Source organism: Hyla sarda, chromosome 8 (genome assembly GCF_029499605.1).
Source record: "Hyla sarda isolate aHylSar1 chromosome 8, aHylSar1.hap1, whole genome shotgun sequence".
Lineage (NCBI taxonomy): Eukaryota > Metazoa > Chordata > Amphibia > Anura > Hylidae > Hyla > Hyla sarda.
Genome location: NC_079196.1, coordinates 215,401,210 through 215,420,431, shown reverse-complemented (window position 1 = coordinate 215,420,431; position 19,222 = coordinate 215,401,210). Strand labels below are relative to the sequence as shown.

Here is a 19,222-nt window from a genome sequence, read left to right as displayed (position 1 = left end):
CGGAGCGCTAGGCGTAACAGTACCCCCCCCCTTAGGTCTCCCCTTCTCTTTATTGGGTAACTGCCTCCCCTGGGATGAGGACACCGGGAAAGGATGGAGGGATTCCTCAACGGCAGGCAGAACCGCAGGAGTGGGAATGGGGAGAGAGGGCAGAGGGCGAGACCTGGCACGGGGCAGTGTGACACCAGGACGAGGGCCATGAGGGGACACAGAAGCTTGCCTGATGGAACTGGGAGGGGGGGAGGGGCATTTCCTGTGGCAGGCAGAGTCCTTAATGACCTTAGGGGGACCGGATACTGAGGGAACCACAGAGTCACGGCAAGGGTTACTGGGAACCGGTCTTAGACAGTCCTTGGAACAAGAGGGCCCCCAACTCTTGATCTCCCCAGTGGACCAATCCAGGGTTGGGGAATGAAGTTGAAGCCAGGGAAGTCCAAGGAGAATTTCCGAGGTGCAATTGGGGAGGACCAAAAGTTCAATCCTCTCGTGATGAGATCCGATGCTCATTAGAAGGGGCTCCGTGCGGAAGCGTATGGTACAATCCAACCTGGCTCCGTTGACCGCGGAAACGTGGAGTGGCTTGACAAGACGGGTCACTGGAATGCGGAATTTATTCACTAAGGATTCCCGAATAAAATTCCCAGAAGCTCCAGAGTCCAGGCAGGCCACGGCTGAGAGGGGAGAGCTGGCTGAAGTGGAAATCCGAACAGGTACCGTGAGACGTGGAGAAGCCGACTTGGCATCAAGAGACGCCACACCCACGAGAGCTGGGTGCGAGCGTGCGTTTCCCAGACGTGGAGGACGGATTGGGCAATCCACCAAAAAATGTTCAGTACTGGCACAGTATAGACAAAGATTCTCTTCCTTACGGCGATTCCTCTCTTCCAGGGTCAGGCGAGACCGATCCACTTGCATGGCCTCCTCGGCGGGAGGCCTAGGCGCAGATTGCAGTGGAGACTGTGGGAGAGGTGTCCAGAGATCTAAGTCTTTTTCCTGGCGGAGCTCTTGATGCCTCTCAGAAAAACGCATGTCAATGCGAGTGGCTAGATGAATGAGTTCATGCAGGTTAGCAGGAGTTTCTCGTGCGGCCAGAACATCTTTAATGTTGCTGGATAGGCCTTTTTTAAAGGTCGCGCAGAGAGCCTCATTATTCCAGGATAGTTCAGAAGCAAGAGTACGGAATTGTATGGCGTACTCGCCAACGGAGGAATTACCCTGGACCAGGTTCAGCAGGGCAGTCTCAGCAGAAGAGGCTCGGGCAGGTTCCTCAAAGACGCTTCGAATTTCCGAGAAGAAGGAGTGTACAGAGGCAGTGACGGGGTCATCGCGGTCCCAGAGCGGTGTGGCCCATGACAGGGCTTTTCCAGACAGAAGGCTGACTACGAAAGCCACCTTAGACCTTTCAGTAGGAAACTGATCCGACATCATCTCCAAGTGCAAGGAACATTGCGAAAGAAAGCCACGGCAAAACTTAGAGTCCCCATTAAATTTGTCCGGCAAGGACAGGCGGAGGCTAGGAGCGGCCACTCGCCGCGGAAGGGGTGCTGGAGCTGGCGGAGGAGATGGTTGTTGCTGCTGTAGCTGCGACTGTACTTGCTGTAGTTGTGACTGGAGTTGCTGTGTCATGGTGGTCAAGTACGACAGCTGGTGATCTTGTTGCGCTATCTGTTGCGACTGCTGGGCGATCTGACGAGCTTGCTGGGCGACCAGCGTAGGGAGGTCAGCGACAACTGGCAGAGGAACTTCAGCGGGATCCATGGCCGGATCTACTGTCACGATGCCGGCTGGCAGGAGGTGGATCCTCTGTACCAGAGAGGGATAGCGAGGACCGTGCTAGTGGACCGGTTCTAAGACACTACTGGTTTTCACCAGAGCCCGCCGCAAAGCGGGATGGTCTTGCTGCGGCGGTAGTGACCAGGTCGTATCCACTAGCAACGGCTCACCTCTCTGGCTGCTGAAGATAGGCGCGGTACAAGGGAGTAGACAGAAGCAAGGTCGGACGTAGCAGAAGGTCGGGGGCAGGCGGCAAGGTTCGTAGTCAGGGGAGATAGCAGAAGTTCTGGTACACAGGTTATTAAACACACAAAACGCTTTCACTAGGCACAAGGGCAACAAGATCCGGCAAGGAAGTGCAAGGGAGGAGGCTAGATATAGTCAGGGACCAGGTGGGAGCCAATTAAGCTAATTGGGCCAGGCACCAATCATTGGTGCACTGGCCCTTTAAGTCTCAGGGAGCTGGCGCGCGCGCGCCCTAGAGAGCGGAGCCGCGCGCGCCAGCACATGACAGCAGGGGACGGGAACGGGTAAGTGACCTGGGATGCGATTCGCGAGCGGGCGCGTCCCGCTGTGCGAATCGCATCCCCAACGGCCATGACAGAGCAGCGCTCCCGGTCAGCGGGACTGACCGGGGAGCTGCAGGGAGAAAGACGCCGTGAGCGCTCCGGGGAGGAGCGGGGACCCGGAGCGCTAGGCGTAACAATGCTGGTATAACCTGGGTATATACTGTATATAATTATAAATGTACAGCTGGTATAAGTTATATATCTCCTGTATATAGTGATATGGACCATACTGGTATAACCTGGGTATATACTGTATATAATATATATGTACAGCTGGTGTAAGTTATATATCTCCTGTATATAGTGATATGGACCATGCTGGTGTAACCTGGGTATATACTGTATATAATTATATATGTACAGCTGGTATAAGTTATATATCTCCTGTATATAGTGATATGGACCATGCTGGTATAACCTGGGTATATACTGTATATAATTATAAATGTACAGCTGGTATAAGATATATATCTCCTGTATATAGTGATATGGACCATGCTGGTGTAACCTGGGTATATACTGTATATAATTATATATGTACAGCTGGTATAAGTTATATATCTCCTGTATATAGTGATATAGACCATGCTGGTATAACCTGGGTATATACTGTATATAATGATATATGTACAGCTGGTATAAGTTATATATCTCCTGTATATAGTGATATGGACCATGCTGGTATAACCTGGGTATATACTGTATATATATGCACAGCTGGTATAAGTTATATATCTCCTGTATATAGTGATATGGACCATGCTGGTATAACCTGGGTATATACTGCATATAATTATATATGTACAGCTGGTATAAGTTGTATATCTCCTGTATATAGTGATATGGACCATGCCGGTATAACCTGTATATACTGTATATCATTATATATGTACAGCTGGTATAAGTTATATATCTCCTGTATATAGTGATATGGACCATGCTGGTATATCCTGGATATCACTGTATATAATTCTGGTATATAGGTGTCTGTTGTTCCTTTAAGGCAGTGTACAGATTGGTCCGGTCGAGCGCTATCACTAAAGTGTTTACTGATTTAGTGTGATGCTGCTGTCACTATGAATAAAGGAACAGATCTGTATTAAATAAGCCAACTGTGAATTCTATTCCACAGCCCTGACAAGAATGTTACTGCAGATATAGAAGAGCTATTTGTAGTAAGACAGAGTTATAGGACAAGAAGGTGCCATTACATGGATCAGGGCGTCCACAAATACTGCTCCACAAAAATGTAATATTTAAAAACACGCTGGAATAAAGTTTAATGCTCATGACTGGACTTTACAAGATGTGTAACATTGATGCATTAAAGTTGTGGCTTACAAGAAGTAGCGTAATGTGTGTGATTCTATACGAAGACAATGGCATACAATCAAAAGCTGAGAAGATCTAACCATCAGAAGATTCAAAGCTCCATAGAACCAACATTTAGAAGATCCAAAACCAAAATTATTGAACGCTCAGAAGATTCAGAGGTCCAAACCTTAACTCGTAAGGCCCAAAGCCTAAAAGTTCCAAATCTAAAAACATTCAATATTCAGAAGACTGAAAACCTTTAAGAACCAAAGTTTATACAAAAGCTCAGAAGATTCAAAGCTCGAAAGACCAAAACCATAGAAGAGCCAAAGTGTTTAGAATAACCAGTGTTTAAAAGATCTAAAGCTAAAACATTCAAAACTCAGAAGTTAAAAATTTAGAAAAGCCTTAGAAGAATCATAGCGTAAAAGACGCAAAGTCTAGATGGCCCAAAGCTTAGAAGATCTGACTTTAAAAAGAACCAACGCTCCACAGATCCAAAGTTATCCAAAGAAAGTATATATACAGTAAATGGGTCTGGTGTGGTGCCTAGGATTAATATATGTCTGGTCTGGGGTCTGGTATAAGGTCTAATATTAAAATTGGGGTCTGGATGGGTATAATGTTAATATAGGCGTCTCTGTATATTAGTTTGGGGGGTTCTGACTATATTTAGGGAGTCTGGTCTGGGATCTAAAATCAATATAGGGTTCTGGTCTGGTGTCTGATGTTAATCGAGAGATCTGGTCTGGTGTCTGATATTAATATTGGGCTCCAATATCAATGTAGGTTTCTATAAACCAATATAATCCATTGACACCTATTTTTGCTGTGACCCGATATTTAACCCAGCTCTCCCGGGTTGACCTTACTGCAGGCGGTCCCTTAAGTATCAGATTGGAATACTAGCTGTTTATATTGATACATGCTGCCACTGTAGTCTGAAGAGCAGTCTGTAAACTGATGTCAGGGTGAATACAGAGGTTAAAGGGGTTCTCCCGTTGCTCAGCGTTTGGAACAAAATGTTCCGAACGCTTAGTGCCGGCACTGGGAGCTCGTGATGTCATAGCCCCGCCCCTCATGACGTCACGCTGTCACACCCCCTCACATAGACTTGCTTTGACGGGGTGTGATGTGACGTCATGAGGGGTGGGGCTATGATGTCACACCACGCCCCCTCAATGCAAGTCAATGGGAGGGGGCGTGACAGCCATCACGCCCCCTACCATATACTTGCATTGAGGGGGCGGGGCGTGATGTCATGAGGGGGCGGGGCTATGACGTCACAAGCTCCCGTTGCCAGCTCTAAGCGTTCGGAACATTTTGTTCCAAACGCTGAGCAGCGGAGTACCCCTTTAAGGCGATGATAAACCATTAGAATTTGTGCAGAACCAGTACATCGAGCCTGAGCTGTCCTGAAATATTGAGCAACAAGCAGAGTTTGCTGCTGGGGCCTTGTCTTCTCCTCACTATATAAACAATACACACTTTATAGTCTGTCTCTATTGTCTTGTAGGAGACCACAGCAATCTGTGAGCCTCCGGTACATGAAGGGGTAAACCCTGAACGCAAATCGTCCGTAAGTAGAAGAAGGAGATTCATAAGGTTAAAATCAGAACCAATCAAGTCTCCTGCTCCCTCTCCCACTTAGATACTGTCGTCCTGCCCTTGCTCGGAGGCATTTACCCTGCACTAAATGTATTGCGGCTGCTCGTCTGGGGAACCCTTCAACATATTTAGGATAATTTCTCACAATTGTTTTATTTTCCTGGTGGACGCTGCGAAATGTGTTTTTTTTTGGATTTGTTATCTGAAGGCTGTCCTGCTGCGTTGTCTTGTGCAGCCGTGCCAGTCCGATCCCATTACATCTCCAGCCTCTCTGCAATAAACACATTCCAAAGACAATCACCCAGATAGTATCGCTCTGTAAAGCACCTCTCCATAGGTAAACCCTAGGAGACTGCCAGAGAAGCAACCTTAAATTACATATACAACCGCTATTGTATTTAGATATTAATGACTCGCCCTGAGATCCCTCACGGTAATGGTGTCTTAGCACGGCGGGGAAGTTATTTTAGAGATAACAGACCTTGCACTGGATTGTATGTGCCAATAAAGATTGACGATACTGGCTGGTGTTTGAACAGGTTGGTTTTGGAGATAATCAGAATAAATGTTCTACCTGTACGACCCTACGGAACTATATATACACAGGGGTCAGACCAAGGCAATCGTATTCTTATTAGAAAAAACATGGCTGCTTTCTACCAGGAGGAGAGACACATCTGCCCATTGGTTATGTGCGCTTTGCCTTATTGACTTCAATGGCAAACACAACCCAAGGACTGATGTGGTGCTGTTTCTTTTCTAACCATGTACACCTTTAAAGGAAAACAGTCACCCATTCACCCACACTAAACCCAATACACCGGGTTATAGTGCGGGCAAACAGGAGGCCGATATGGGGTCTCTGACTAATAAAATACCTTCAGTCCCGCGTCTGGTCCCTCTGAAGTTCAGCCTCTATCTGCGCTGAAATGCGTGCTGGTCGCGGTCGCTGGTCACAGGGGCGCCCAGTAGGCACAAGCGCTCACGTGACCAGCGACCATAAATATTTAAATCCAGCCGGCAGACCAGAGTGCAATTCAGCGCAGATAGAAGCCGATCTTCACAGGGACCGGCTGCCAGACTGAAGGTATGTATATTAGTCAGAGAGCCTGCATCGGTCTCTGTTCACCCGCACTATAACCCGGTGTATTGGGTTTATTGTGGGTGAACGGATGACCATTTTCCTTTAATCTTAAGACCCATAGTACTCAGCAATCTAATTGCACCAGTCATAGGTAACTAATGCTATACTACATTGACTGTGCAAGGATCTGACTTTAAGGATTATCCCAAGTTATCACCTATCTGCAGAACCAGTATAAGTATGTGATTAGCAGTCGGCTATCTTTGGCAGTCCCATACTGAGAGACTGGAGTGGTGGTCGAGCAAGCACATTGCCTCTTCATGCACTTGAGGGTCAAGGGACCTCTATTCTCCATTTCCCCACTGTTCCCCATTGATACTTTTCACCTATCTTGTGCGTAGGTGAAATATTTGGAGCTTGGGATATCCCCTTCAAATGGGAATTCTAATCTGCCCATAACTAACTCCACTGAGCTTCAGAAGTGTCACTGATATCAGTGGAGCCATCTTTTTGCATATCGCCAATACAACACTACTGAAAAGAATGGCACCTTTAATTTCCTAGTCATTTTGTGTTGGGAACTGGTTGAAGCTCCAACCATAGGAATTCACCTAAATGGCAAATATCCTCCATCTAATATTGGTTGGGATATACACTGCTCAAAACAATAGAGGGAACACTTAAACAACATAATGTAAGGTTGGGTTCACACTACGCTTTCTCCCGTACGTCATTCATTTCAATGAGCCGGCCGGAGTGAAACGTTCAGTCCGGTCGGCTCATTTTTGCCCCGTATGCACTTTTTCCCCGGGACGTTTCACTCCGGCCGGCTCATTGAAATTAATTACATACGGGAGCGCATACGAAGGCATACGGGAGCGTGAGGTTTTAGCTCTCCCCTGCCGTATGCGCTCCCGTATGGGAGAAAGCGTAGTGTGAACCCAGCCTTACTCCAAGTCAATGACACTTCTGTGAAATCACACTGTCCACTCAGGAAGCAACACTGATTGACAATCAATTTCACATGGAACAGACAACAGGTGGAAATTATAGGCAATTAGCAAGACACCCCCAATAAAGGAGTGGTTCTGTCATTCACTTCTGTCCGTATGACAGACCACTTCTCAGTTCATATGCTTCCTGGCAGATGTTTTGGTCACTTTTGAATGCTGGCAGTGTTTTCACTCTAGTGGTAACATGAGACTGAGTCTACAACCCACCCAAGTGGCTCAGGTAGTGCAGCTCATCCAGGATGGCACATCAATGTGAGCTGTGGCAAGAGGGTTTGCTGTGTCCGTCAGCTTAGTGTCCAGAGCATGGAGGCCCTACCAGGAGACAGGCCAGTACATTAGGAGATGTGGAGGAGACCGTAGGACAGCAACAACTCAGCAGCAGGACCGCTACCTCCGCCTTTGTGCAAGGAGGACCACTGCCAAAGCCCTGCAAAATGACCTCCAGCAGGCCACAAATGTGCATGTGTCCACTCAAACGGTCAGAAACAGACTCCATGAGGTTGTTATAAGGGCTCGACATCCACAGATGTGGGTTGTGTTTACAGCCCAACACCGTGCATGATGTTTGGCGATTGAAGACCAAGATTGGCAAATTCGCCACTGGCACCCAGTGCTCTTCACAGATGAAAGCAGGTTCACACTGAGCACATGTGACAGACATGACAGAGTCTGGAGACGCCGTGGAGAATGTTCTGCTGCCTGCAACATCCTCCAGCATGACCGGTTTGGCAGTGGGTCAATAATGGTGTGGGTGGCATTTCTTTGGGGGGCTGCACAGCCCTCCATGTGCTTGCCAGAGGTAGCCTGACTGCCATTAGGCCATATGCTGGTGCGGTTGGCCCTGGGTTCCTCCTAATGCAAGACAATGCTAGACCTCATGTGGCTGGAGTGTCAGCAGTTCCTACAAGAGGAAGGCATTGATGCTATGGACTGGCCCCTCCGTTCCCCAGACCTGAATCCGATTGAGCACATCTGGGACATCATGTCTCGCTCCATCCACCAACGCCACATTGCACCACAGACTGTCCAGGAGTTGGCGGATGCTTTAGTCCAGGTCTGGGAGGACATCCCTCAGGAGACCATCTGCCACCTCATCAGGATCATGCCCAGGCGTTGTAGAGAGGTCATACGGGCACGTGGAGGCCACACACACTACTGAGCCTCATTGTGACTCGTTTTAAGGACATTACATAAAGTTGGATCAGCCTGTAGTGGGGTTTTCCACTTTCCACTTTGATTTTGAGTGTGACTCCATATCCAGACCTCCATGAGTTGATAAATTTGATTTCCATTGATGATTTTGTTGTCAGCGCATTCAACTATGTAAAGACGAAAGTATTTTATACGATTAGTTCATTCATTCAAATGTAGGATGTTATCTTAGTGTTCCCTTTATTTTTTTGAGCAGTGTAGATCAGAGACTGATCAACAATGGCTGTTAGGACAGTACTGAGCTCTTCTGATTATCTCAGATTAATTCTCAGCTTGAAGATGAGGCAATAAAATCAGCCAATGACTAGGTAATCCAGAATTACCAAAATATTGTTCATTTTTACCCCTATTCTGTCTAGCAGTTGAGGGCTCCAGAAAGTTGGACACCTTCACTAGGGGTTTTTGACCCTCGGATGAATGGTGGCAAAATGGAGCATATTTAGTGACACACTGGCATTATGATTACCTGAGAAATCTCTGCTGCTAACTAGATTTGCCTGACATGGAGTGACACTGATATTAGTGGTGGCATCTTTTTGCACATGGTCAATACCAGTATTTCTATGGTGCTACCAAGGTGCCTTGTTCTTATGTGTCAGGAACTGATAGTAGCCTCAACCAATCTTCTGTAACAATTCAACTTAAATTGCATAAAACCATATCGACTCTCCATCCAATACTGGTTAGGATATAGATCCAGGGTTAACTAATGATGGCTCCTAGGACAATATTGAGATCTTCCAATCATCTAAGATTCTTTTAGCCTCAGATTGATCATCATTAGGTTATAAGACCATCCCATGACTGGCTAATCCAGACTTATCAACCTTTATCCCTTCATAACGCAATGTCAGAGGGAAACTCAATTGGGCTCTTGGGATTTGCCTAGTCTAGCAACTGAGGGCTTCAGAAGAAATCTGGTGGTGGACGCCCAGTTAAGTGAAATCTACTCTAGTGGTGGAATGGCAAACTGTCCCATATTCAATAACATCATCACGTTGGCTTTGTGATGTACAAAAATATAATTCAAATGTTAGTATGTAAAATCTTGGAATCCCAAGAATGTAACATAATAAATTCATTGCTTTGCTACATTGCCATAATTTGTTATTCTCTGCTCGGCCTACGTTCCACATGCAGCCCGGGTTTTGCATGCAGGGACATGCGCTCACATTCTACATTCTAGTTGCATCTACGGAGGTTTGAGAGGAAAAGGCGGCAGAGTGAGTTTCAGTCATCAAAGGCCATGAGTGACGCAGTTGTGTTATACGACACAATCTCCTGTGTCATACGTACTGGTAGCATTCTGCATCATTCAGAGGCAAGGTCAGGTCAAGTGGCAGATATTAGTACATGCAGTTTGGAGGGGCTCAACAAAACTGGCCGCTGGGTGCAGATTTCAGATTAGTCAAGCAGCAATGCAAGATGTCTTGCATTGGGCTCATTGAATATAAGCATAGGATAGGGGTTTAAGTACATTAGATAAAACTTCTTGTCATCAATATATCTTAATACCGTAACATATGAATAGTGAATAGTGTAGTGTTACGAGATCAGCTATGATACAGACACATATTTGGACTGGACATGGCCATATATATAAAGAAATAAACTTAGGTATATCAAAGAGGTGATGGACAACTTAGTTAGCTAAGTTGGCCTAAGGTCCGAGAAGATGCTTGCTTGTTGAGGAATGATCTTCTTAAAACTGGTGATTTTGCCCATGAAAACCTATGAAACTCAAAGACCAAAAATAAAAAAATCATGCCCAATGAGAAATATTGGTATATCTTACAAACAATGGCCCCGAAAATTGGACCCTTTGCATCTGGTCTCCAATTGAAATGATTCTCATGGGCAGCTCCACCATTGCCCTATACTCTTTTTTTGGTGACAAAATGTCACCCGGTCCCCCTCAATAACTGACTCCTCGGTTGCATCCTGTTTCCATCTCAAAATAGGGTTTCCTTGAGTCGGCCGCACTACAATTTCTCTATGTAGCTTAAGCTCTAGTTAGGCTACGGTGGCAGGCAGGGCTCAGAAAGATTTTTTGGTAAACAGTCTACCGACCAGACATATACAACGCCTTACTCCTGCGCTTTTTCTCTAGGCGCCGCTGCCGTTTCTCCTCCCTACGACGAGCCTCCTCGGCCTCCTGGTGCTGGCGGCACTTGTGGAAGTTCTCCACCACCACTCCAACGAACATGTTAAGCACAAAGAAGCTGACGATAAGAAGGAATGAGATGAAGTATAGCAACATCCATGGGTTGTGGTTCCGGACTGGCTGCAAGATAAGGAGAACATGGTTATTATTTGATATAAAGTCCATGGAGTTCACCCATTATACTGACTTGTTATTGGTTAGTCCAAAGTTCCTCAACCAGTGGTTCTCTAGCTGTTGCAAAACTACAACTCACAACATTCCCAGACAGCTGTGGCACTAATAGACAATATTCTGGAGGATAGCTAATGTGCATACAATTCATATACGGCAGTATTTCTTAATCTATGGTTCTCCAGTTTTTGTGGATGCTGTTAGGAGATGCTAGGAGTATTTTTGCAACAACTGGAGAGTGACCGGTTGGAGACCATTGATGTATATCACTAAATGAGTATGAGAAAAATTCTATGATAAGATCAATGATCGTTTACTAGCAAGAAAACCCAGGATGACTTTCTTAACAGTGATGATCACATATCAAATGTTGTATACTCTGAAATGCATCAGTCAAGACTTTGAGAAGATTGCTGACCACAGTAGATCAGGAATCCAAAGGTCAAATATTGGGTTATTATTGAACATACTATCTACTTCTCCCTACTGTTTTTTTTTCAGGTTGTGCACCAAAATGTGGCACAGTACAACAGAATTGTCACGATGCCGGCTGGCAGGTAGTGGATCCTCTGTGCCAGAGAGGGATTGGCGTGGACCGTGCCAGTGGACCGGTTCTAAGCCACTACTGGTTTTCACCAGAGCCCGCCGCAAAGCGGGATGGTCTTGCTGCGGCGGTAGTGACCAGGTCGTATCCACTAGCAACGGCTCACCTCTCTGGCTGCTGAAGATAGGCGCGGTACAAGGGAGTAGGCAGAAGCAAGGTCGGACGTAGCAGAAGGTCGGGGCAGGCAGCAAGGATCGTAGTCAGGGGCAACGGCAGAAGGTCTGGAACACAGGCTAGGAACACACAAGGAACGCTTTCACTGGCACAATGGCAACAAGATCCGGCAAGGGAGTGCAGGGGAAGTGAGGTGATATAGGGAAGTGCACAGGTGAACACACTAATTGGAACCACTGCGCCAATCAGCGGCGCAGTGGCCCTTTAAATCGCAGAGACCCGGCGCGCGCGCGCCCTAGGGAGCGGGGCCGCGCGCGCCGGGACAGAACAGACGGAGAGCGAGTCAGGTAGGGGAGCCGGGGTGCGCATCGCGAGCGGGCGCTACCCGCATCGCGAATCGCATCCCGGCTGGCAGCGGAATCGCAGCGCCCCGGGTCAGAGGACGTGACCGGAGCGCTGCAGCGGGGGGAGTGAAGCGAGCGCTCCGGGGAGGAGCGGGGACCCGGAGCGCTCGGCGTAACAGTACCCCCCCCCCCTTGGGTCTCCCCCTCTTCTTAGAGCCTGAGAACCTGAGGAGCAGACTTTTGTCTAGGATGTTGTCCTCAGGTTCCCAGGATCTCTCTTCAGGACCACAACCCTCCCAGTCCACTAAAAAAAAATTTTTCCCTCTGACCTTTTTGGCAGCTAAGATTTCTTTGACCGAGAAGATGTCCGAGGAGCCGGAAACAGGAGTGGGAGGAACAGATTTGGGAGAAAAACGGTTGAGGATGAGTGGTTTGAGAAGAGAGACGTGAAAGGCATTAGGGATACGAAGAGAAGGAGGAAGAAGAAGTTTATAAGAGACAGGATTAATTTGACACAAAATTTTGAAAGGACCAAGATAGCGTGGTCCCAACTTGTAGCTAGGGACACGGAAGCGGACATATTTAGCGGAGAGCCATACCTTGTCTCCAGGGGAAAAAACGGGAGGGGCTCTTCTTTTCTTATCCGCGAACTTCTTCATGCGTGATGAAGCCTGTAAGAGAGAATTTTGGGTCTCTCTCCATATGATGGAAAGGTCACGAGAAATCTCATCCACAGCGGGCAGACCAGAGGGCAAGGGAGTAGGGAGGGGGGGAAGAGGGTGACGGCCGTACACCACGAAAAATGGGGATTTGGAGGAAGACTCAGAGACCCTGAAGTTATACGAGAATTCGGCCCATGGGAGGAGATCTGCCCAGTCATCCTGGCGGGAGGAAACAAAATGTCGCAAATAATCACCCAAGATCTGGTTAATTCTTTCTACTTGTCCATTGGACTGGGGATGATATGCAGAAGAAAAATTTAATTTAATCTTGAGTTGTTTACAGAGAGCCCTCCAGAATTTAGACACGAATTGGACGCCTCTATCCGAGACAATCTGCGTAGGCAACCCGTGAAGACGAAAAATGTGTACAAAAAATTGTTTAGCCAACTGAGGCGCAGAAGGAAGACCAGGAAGAGGGATGAAATGTGCCATTTTGGAGAATCGATCAACGACCACCCAAATAACAGTGTTGCCACGGGAAGGGGGTAAATCAGTAATAAAATCCATACCAATCAGAGACCAAGGCTGTTCGGGGACAGGCAGAGGATGAAGAAAACCAGCGGGCTTCTGGCGAGGAGTCTTATCCCGGGCACAGATAGTGCAGGCTCGCACAAAGTCCACAACATCCGTCTCCAGAGTCGGCCACCAATAGAAGCGGGAGATGAGTTGCACAGATTTCTTGATACCCGCATGACCCGCGAGATGGGAGGAGTGACCCCATTTGAGGATTCCGAGGCGTTGGCGAGGAGAAACAAAGGTCTTTCCTGGAGGAGTCTGCCTGATGGAGGCAGGAGAAGTGGAGATCAGGCAGTCAGGTGGAATGATGTGTTGCGGAGAGAGTTCAACTTCTGAGGCATCCGAGGAACGAGAGAGAGCATCGGCCCTAATGTTCTTATCGGCAGGACGAAAGTGAATCTCAAAATTAAATCGGGCAAAGAACAGAGACCACCGGGCCTGGCGAGGATTCAGCCGTTGGGCAGACTGGAGGTAGGAGAGGTTCTTGTGGTCGGTGTAGATAATAACAGGAGAACTTGATCCCTCCAACAGATGCCTCCATTCCTCAAGTGCTAATTTAATGGCTAGAAGCTCTCGATCCCCGATGGAGTAGTTCCTCTCCGCTGGAGAGAAGGTCCTAGAGAAAAAACCACAAGTGACAGCATGCCCGGAAGAATTTTTTTGTAGAAGAACAGCTCCAGCTCCCACTGAGGAGGCATCAACCTCCAATAGGAAGGGTTTGGAAGGGTCAGGTCTGGAGAGGACGGGAGCCGAAGAAAAGGCAGACTTGAGTCGTTTAAAGGCGTCTTCTGCTTGAGGAGGCCAGGACTTGGGATCAGCATTTTTTTTGGTTAAAGCCACGATAGGAGCCACAATGGTAGAAAAATGTGGAATAAATTGCCTGTAATAATTGGCGAACCCCAAAAAGCGTTGGATAGCACGGAGTCCGGAGGGGCGTGGCCAATCTAAGACGGCAGAAAGTTTGTCTGGATCCATCTGTAGTCCCTGGCCAGAGACCAAATATCCTAGAAAAGGAAGAGATTGGCATTCAAACAGACATTTCTCAATTTTGGCATAGAGTTGGTTGTCACGAAGTCTCTGAAGAACCATACGGACATGCTGGCGGTGTTCTTCTAGATTGGCAGAAAAAATTAGGATATCGTCCAGATATACAACAACACAAGAGTATAACAGATCACGAAAAATTTCATTGACAAAGTCTTGGAAGACGGCAGGGGCGTTGCACAGGCCAAAGGGCATGACCAGATACTCAAAGTGTCCATCTCTGGTGTTAAATGCCGTTTTCCACTCGTCCCCCTCTCTGATGCGGATGAGGTTATAGGCGCCTCTTAAGTCCAATTTAGTAAAGATGTGGGCACCTTGGAGGCGATCAAAGAGTTCAGAGATGAGGGGTAAGGGGTAGCGGTTCTTAACCGTGATTTTATTAAGACCGCGGTAGTCAATGCAAGGACGTAGGGAGCCATCTTTTTTGGACACAAAGAAAAATCCGGCTCCGGCAGGAGAGGAGGATTTACGGATAAAGCCCTTTTTAAGATTCTCCTGGACGTATTCGGACATGGCAAGAGTCTCTGGGGCAGAGAGAGGATAAATTCTGCCCCGGGGTGGAGTAGTGCCCGGGAGGAGGTCGATAGGGCAATCATAAGGCCTGTGAGGAGGTAGAGTCTCAGCTTGTTTTTTGCAGAAAACATCCGCGAAGTCCATATAGGCCTTAGGGAGACCGGTTACTGGAGGAACCACAGAGTTACGGCAAGGGTTACTGGGAACCGGTTTTAGACAGTTCTTGGAACAAGAGGACCCCCAACTCTTGATCTCCCCAGTGGACCAATCCAGGGTTGGGGAATGAAGTTGAAGCCAGGGAAGTCCAAGGAGAATTTCCGAGGTGCAATTGGGGAGGACCAAAAGTTCAATCCTCTCATGATGAGATCCGATGCTCATAAGAAGGGGCTCCGTGCGGAAACGTATGGTACAGTCCAATCTTTCATTATTTACACAATTGATGTAGAGGGGTCTGGCGAGACTGGTCACGGGGATGTTGAACCTGTTGACGAGAGAGGCCAAAATAAAATTTCCTGCAGATCCAGAGTCCAAGAAGGCCACTGTAGAGAAGGAGAAGGCAGAGGCAGACATCCGCACAGGCACAGTAAGACGTGGAGAAGCAGAGTAGACATCAAGGACTGTCTCACCTTTGTGCGGAGTCAGCGTACGTCTTTCCAGGCGGGGAGGACGGATAGGACAATCCCTCAGGAAGTGTTCGGTACTAGCACAGTACAGGCAGAGGTTCTCCATACGGCGTCGTGTCCTCTCTTGAGGTGTCAGGCGAGACCGGTCGACCTGCATAGCCTCCACGGCGGGAGGCACAGGAACAGATTGCAGGGGACCAGAGGAGAGAGGAGCCGAGGAGAAGAAACGCCTCGTGCGAACAGAGTCCATATCTTGGCGGAGTTCCTGACGCCTTTCGGAAAAACGCATGTCAATGCGAGTGGCTAGGTGAATAAGTTCATGTAGATTAGCAGGAATTTCTCGTGCGGCCAGAACATCTTTAATGTTGCTGGATAGGCCTTTTTTGAAGGTCGCGCAGAGGGCCTCATTATTCCAGGACAATTCTGAAGCAAGAGTACGGAATTGTACGGCATACTCGCCAACGGAAGAATTACCCTGGACCAGGTTCAACAGGGCAGTCTCAGCAGAAGAGGCTCGGGCAGGTTCCTCAAAGACACTTCGGATTTCCGAGAAGAAGGAGTGTACAGAGGCAGTGACGGGGTCATTGCGGTCCCAGAGCGGTGTGGCCCATGACAGGGCTTTTCCGGACAGAAGGCTGACTACGAAAGCCACCTTAGACCTTTCAGTGGGAAACAGGTCCGACATCATCTCCAGATGCAGGGAACATTGGGAAAGAAAGCCACGGCAAAACTTAGAGTCCCCATCAAATTTATCCGGCAAGGATAAGCGTATCCCAGGAGCGGCCACTCGCTGCGGAGGAGGTGCAGGAGCTGGCGGAGGAGATGACTGCTGAAGCTGTGGTAGTAACTGTTGTAGCATAACGGTCAGTTGAGACAGCTGTTGGCCTTGTTGCGCTATCTGTTGTGACTGCTGGGCGACCACCGTGGTGAGGTCAGCGACAACTGGCAGAGGAACTTCAGCGGGATCCATGGCCGGATCTACTGTCACGATGCCGGCTGGCAGGTAGTGGATCCTCTGTGCCAGAGAGGGATTGGCGTGGACCGTGCCAGTGGACCGGTTCTAAGCCACTACTGGTTTTCACCAGAGCCCGCCGCAAAGCGGGATGGTCTTGCTGCGGCGGTAGTGACCAGGTCGTATCCACTAGCAACGGCTCACCTCTCTGGCTGCTGAAGATAGGCGCGGTACAAGGGAGTAGGCAGAAGCAAGGTCGGACGTAGCAGAAGGTCGGGGCAGGCAGCAAGGATCGTAGTCAGGGGCAACGGCAGAAGGTCTGGAACACAGGCTAGGAACACACAAGGAACGCTTTCACTGGCACAATGGCAACAAGATCCGGCAAGGGAGTGCAGGGGAAGTGAGGTGATATAGGGAAGTGCACAGGTGAACACACTAATTGGAACCACTGCGCCAATCAGCGGCGCAGTGGCCCTTTAAATCGCAGAGACCCGGCGCGCGCGCGCCCTAGGGAGCGGGGCCGCGCGCCGGGACAGAACAGACGGAGAGCGAGTCAGGTAGGGGAGCCGGGGTGCGCATCGCGAGCGGGCGCTACCCGCATCGCGAATCGCATCCCGGCTGGCAGCGGAATCGCAGCGCCCCGGGTCAGAGGACGTGACCGGAGCGCTGCAGCGGGGGGAGTGAAGCGAGCGCTCCGGGGAGGAGCGGGGACCCGGAGCGCTCGGCGTAACAAGAATATGGCGCATTGCACCACAAATTGTCTCTATGTCAGAATTTGCGATAAAAAAAATGGAAAAAACCCAACCAACTCTCCATTTTACTTCTAGAATCCCAAAAGGGGCGTGGTCGATGGGAAAAGGGGCGGGTCCCTGATATTTTCAAAAAATCCCAACATATTTACTAATGTTTCCACAGAAAATGTGGTGGATTTGAGCTCTAGAAAACCTCCCCACTCAGAGCATGTGTAAAAAAAGCAAAATGTAGGGAAACATTAGTAAATAGCATGGAAAAATATCTGTCGGGAATCAAAACCCACAAACAAAACTACACTCCACTCTTAGGAAATCAAGGCCATAGTCCTAAAGTAAATTATAAAAATATTAGAGGTCACCAATGATCTTCATGAGTAACGAAGACCATAGGTGAGTTGCTCTTTGACAGGTCTGAGGAGACTTCAGATATCCATAATAGGGGCACACCCTTATGAAACAATAAAATCCTCTTTTCATCAATTCATTCATGTTTCTACCTGTACATCGGTGGCCACTGCGTCAAGCCCATCGTACATAATGTTCACCCAGCCATCTTTGGATGACAGAACAAAAAGCGACATGAGGGCCTTAAGAGAAACAAAACACAAAACAAGATGTTAGCAATAGATGGTACAAAATAATGATCACAAAGCTTAAGGTTACAGGAGTGGCATTAGAGGATGTTGGGCCCAGATGCAAAATCTTCAACGGGGCCCCATGTGCCAATTATAATACTGGTCTCTCATGGGGTAACTGTGTTTTGGGGGTCCTTTAAGCACCAGGGCCCCAGTGCGACTGCTACCTCTGCACCCTCCATAGCTACGCCCCTGGCTGGAAGATGATAGATGTTTGCCATCTTTAAGGTCTATTCTAGGATGACAGAATACAAGCACCCAGTGATCCTTCAGAGTGAACAGCTCTCAGATTATATTTGTAATCCCTAACACATTCGAGAAAAGTCTACTGAACCCAAGAATTTTGGTGGGATCAGCCAACTGTCGTATGTGTAATGCTTCATTTCCCTTCTGGTGGCGCTACAAGGAAATTGAACACTTACATAGTTACATAGTTAGTATGGTTGAAAAAAGACATACGTCCATCAAGTCCAACCAGGAAACACTTACTACCAAGATCATCCCACATATCAAAGCTGGTTATACACTTTGAGATAAGTGTTGTCCAAACCCACAAATATTGCTTGCTTAGATGGCTAATGTGTTTGGGGGCCTCCTCCTGAGAAAGATGATGTCGGGAAAAAAGAAGGGTTGGTTATGCTGAATTTCTATTCCTGAGCATGAGATGTTGCTAGTAGGCTGGGCGGTATGACCAAATATGTGTATTACAGTATTTTTGTAACTTATGGCGGGTTCCACGGTATATAACTGTATTTACCCCCCCCCCCCCCAAATTAATTATTAGCCCAGTGCTGTGCTACTACTCACGTCACCCGCAAGCGCTTCCCTCCTCGTCCTCCTGTTTGTTGTGGCCACCGGCGCTGACACTCTATAGCTGTATCCCTATGCCCGGGCTGCAAAAGGTAAACAAAATAAACTTTAACGCATGTTCCTACGTCGGCCTTACGCTGGGGACGGGAATGTCGGACAGCCGTCAGCCTATCACCGGCCGCAGCGAAGTTCCACCTCGGCCAGTGATAGGCTGAGCCCACTGTCATGTAAGAATCCGGCTTCTTACATGACAGTGTGCTCAACCTATCACCTATCACCAGCCGAGGCGTTGATTGGCGGGCGGTAATTGGCTGACGTCTCTCCCACGTTCACGTCCCCAGGAAGAGCATAAGGCCGACGTAGGAACATGCGTTAAAGTTTTTCTTTACCTTTTGCAGCCCGGGCATAGGGATACAGCTATAGAGTGTCAGCGCCGGCAGCCGCAACAAACAGGAGGACAAGGAGGGCAGTGCGGGTGATATGTGAGTATTTACCCCGATGGGGACGGCGCAGTGCTGGGCTGATAATTAATTGGGGAAGGGGGAGCAGAACAGCGCTCGTGGGTCACATATGACTAGTTCCCCGATGGGGACAGCGCAGCGCTGGGCTGATAATTCATTCATTCCCGAGGGGGAGGGGCCAAACCGGTATTGCGGTATGGGGAAAAATTCATATCGTACAGGAC

General features: G+C 48.3%; 1 protein-coding gene and 1 long non-coding RNA gene across 7 annotated transcripts in view; one reads left to right on the top strand and one right to left on the bottom strand.

Annotated features, from left to right (window-relative positions):
* Positions 1-19,222, bottom strand: part of CACNA1H (calcium voltage-gated channel subunit alpha1 H) — a 531,346-nt gene that overhangs the window by 54,462 nt on the left and 457,662 nt on the right. For 4 of the 5 annotated variants that reach the window (XM_056533793.1, XM_056533794.1, XM_056533796.1 and 1 more), the window contains 2 exons: positions 17,590-17,679; positions 10,644-10,857 (listed from right to left, as the gene is read on the bottom strand). In XM_056533793.1, the coding sequence (XP_056389768.1) occupies positions 10,644-10,857; positions 17,590-17,679 (304 nt within the window). The remainder of the gene's footprint in view (positions 1-10,643; positions 10,858-17,589; positions 17,680-19,222) is intronic. The other variant, XM_056533795.1, reaches the window with a different exon arrangement.
* Positions 1-19,222, top strand: part of LOC130283975 (uncharacterized) — a 157,098-nt gene that overhangs the window by 92,709 nt on the left and 45,167 nt on the right. The window lies entirely within an intron of this gene.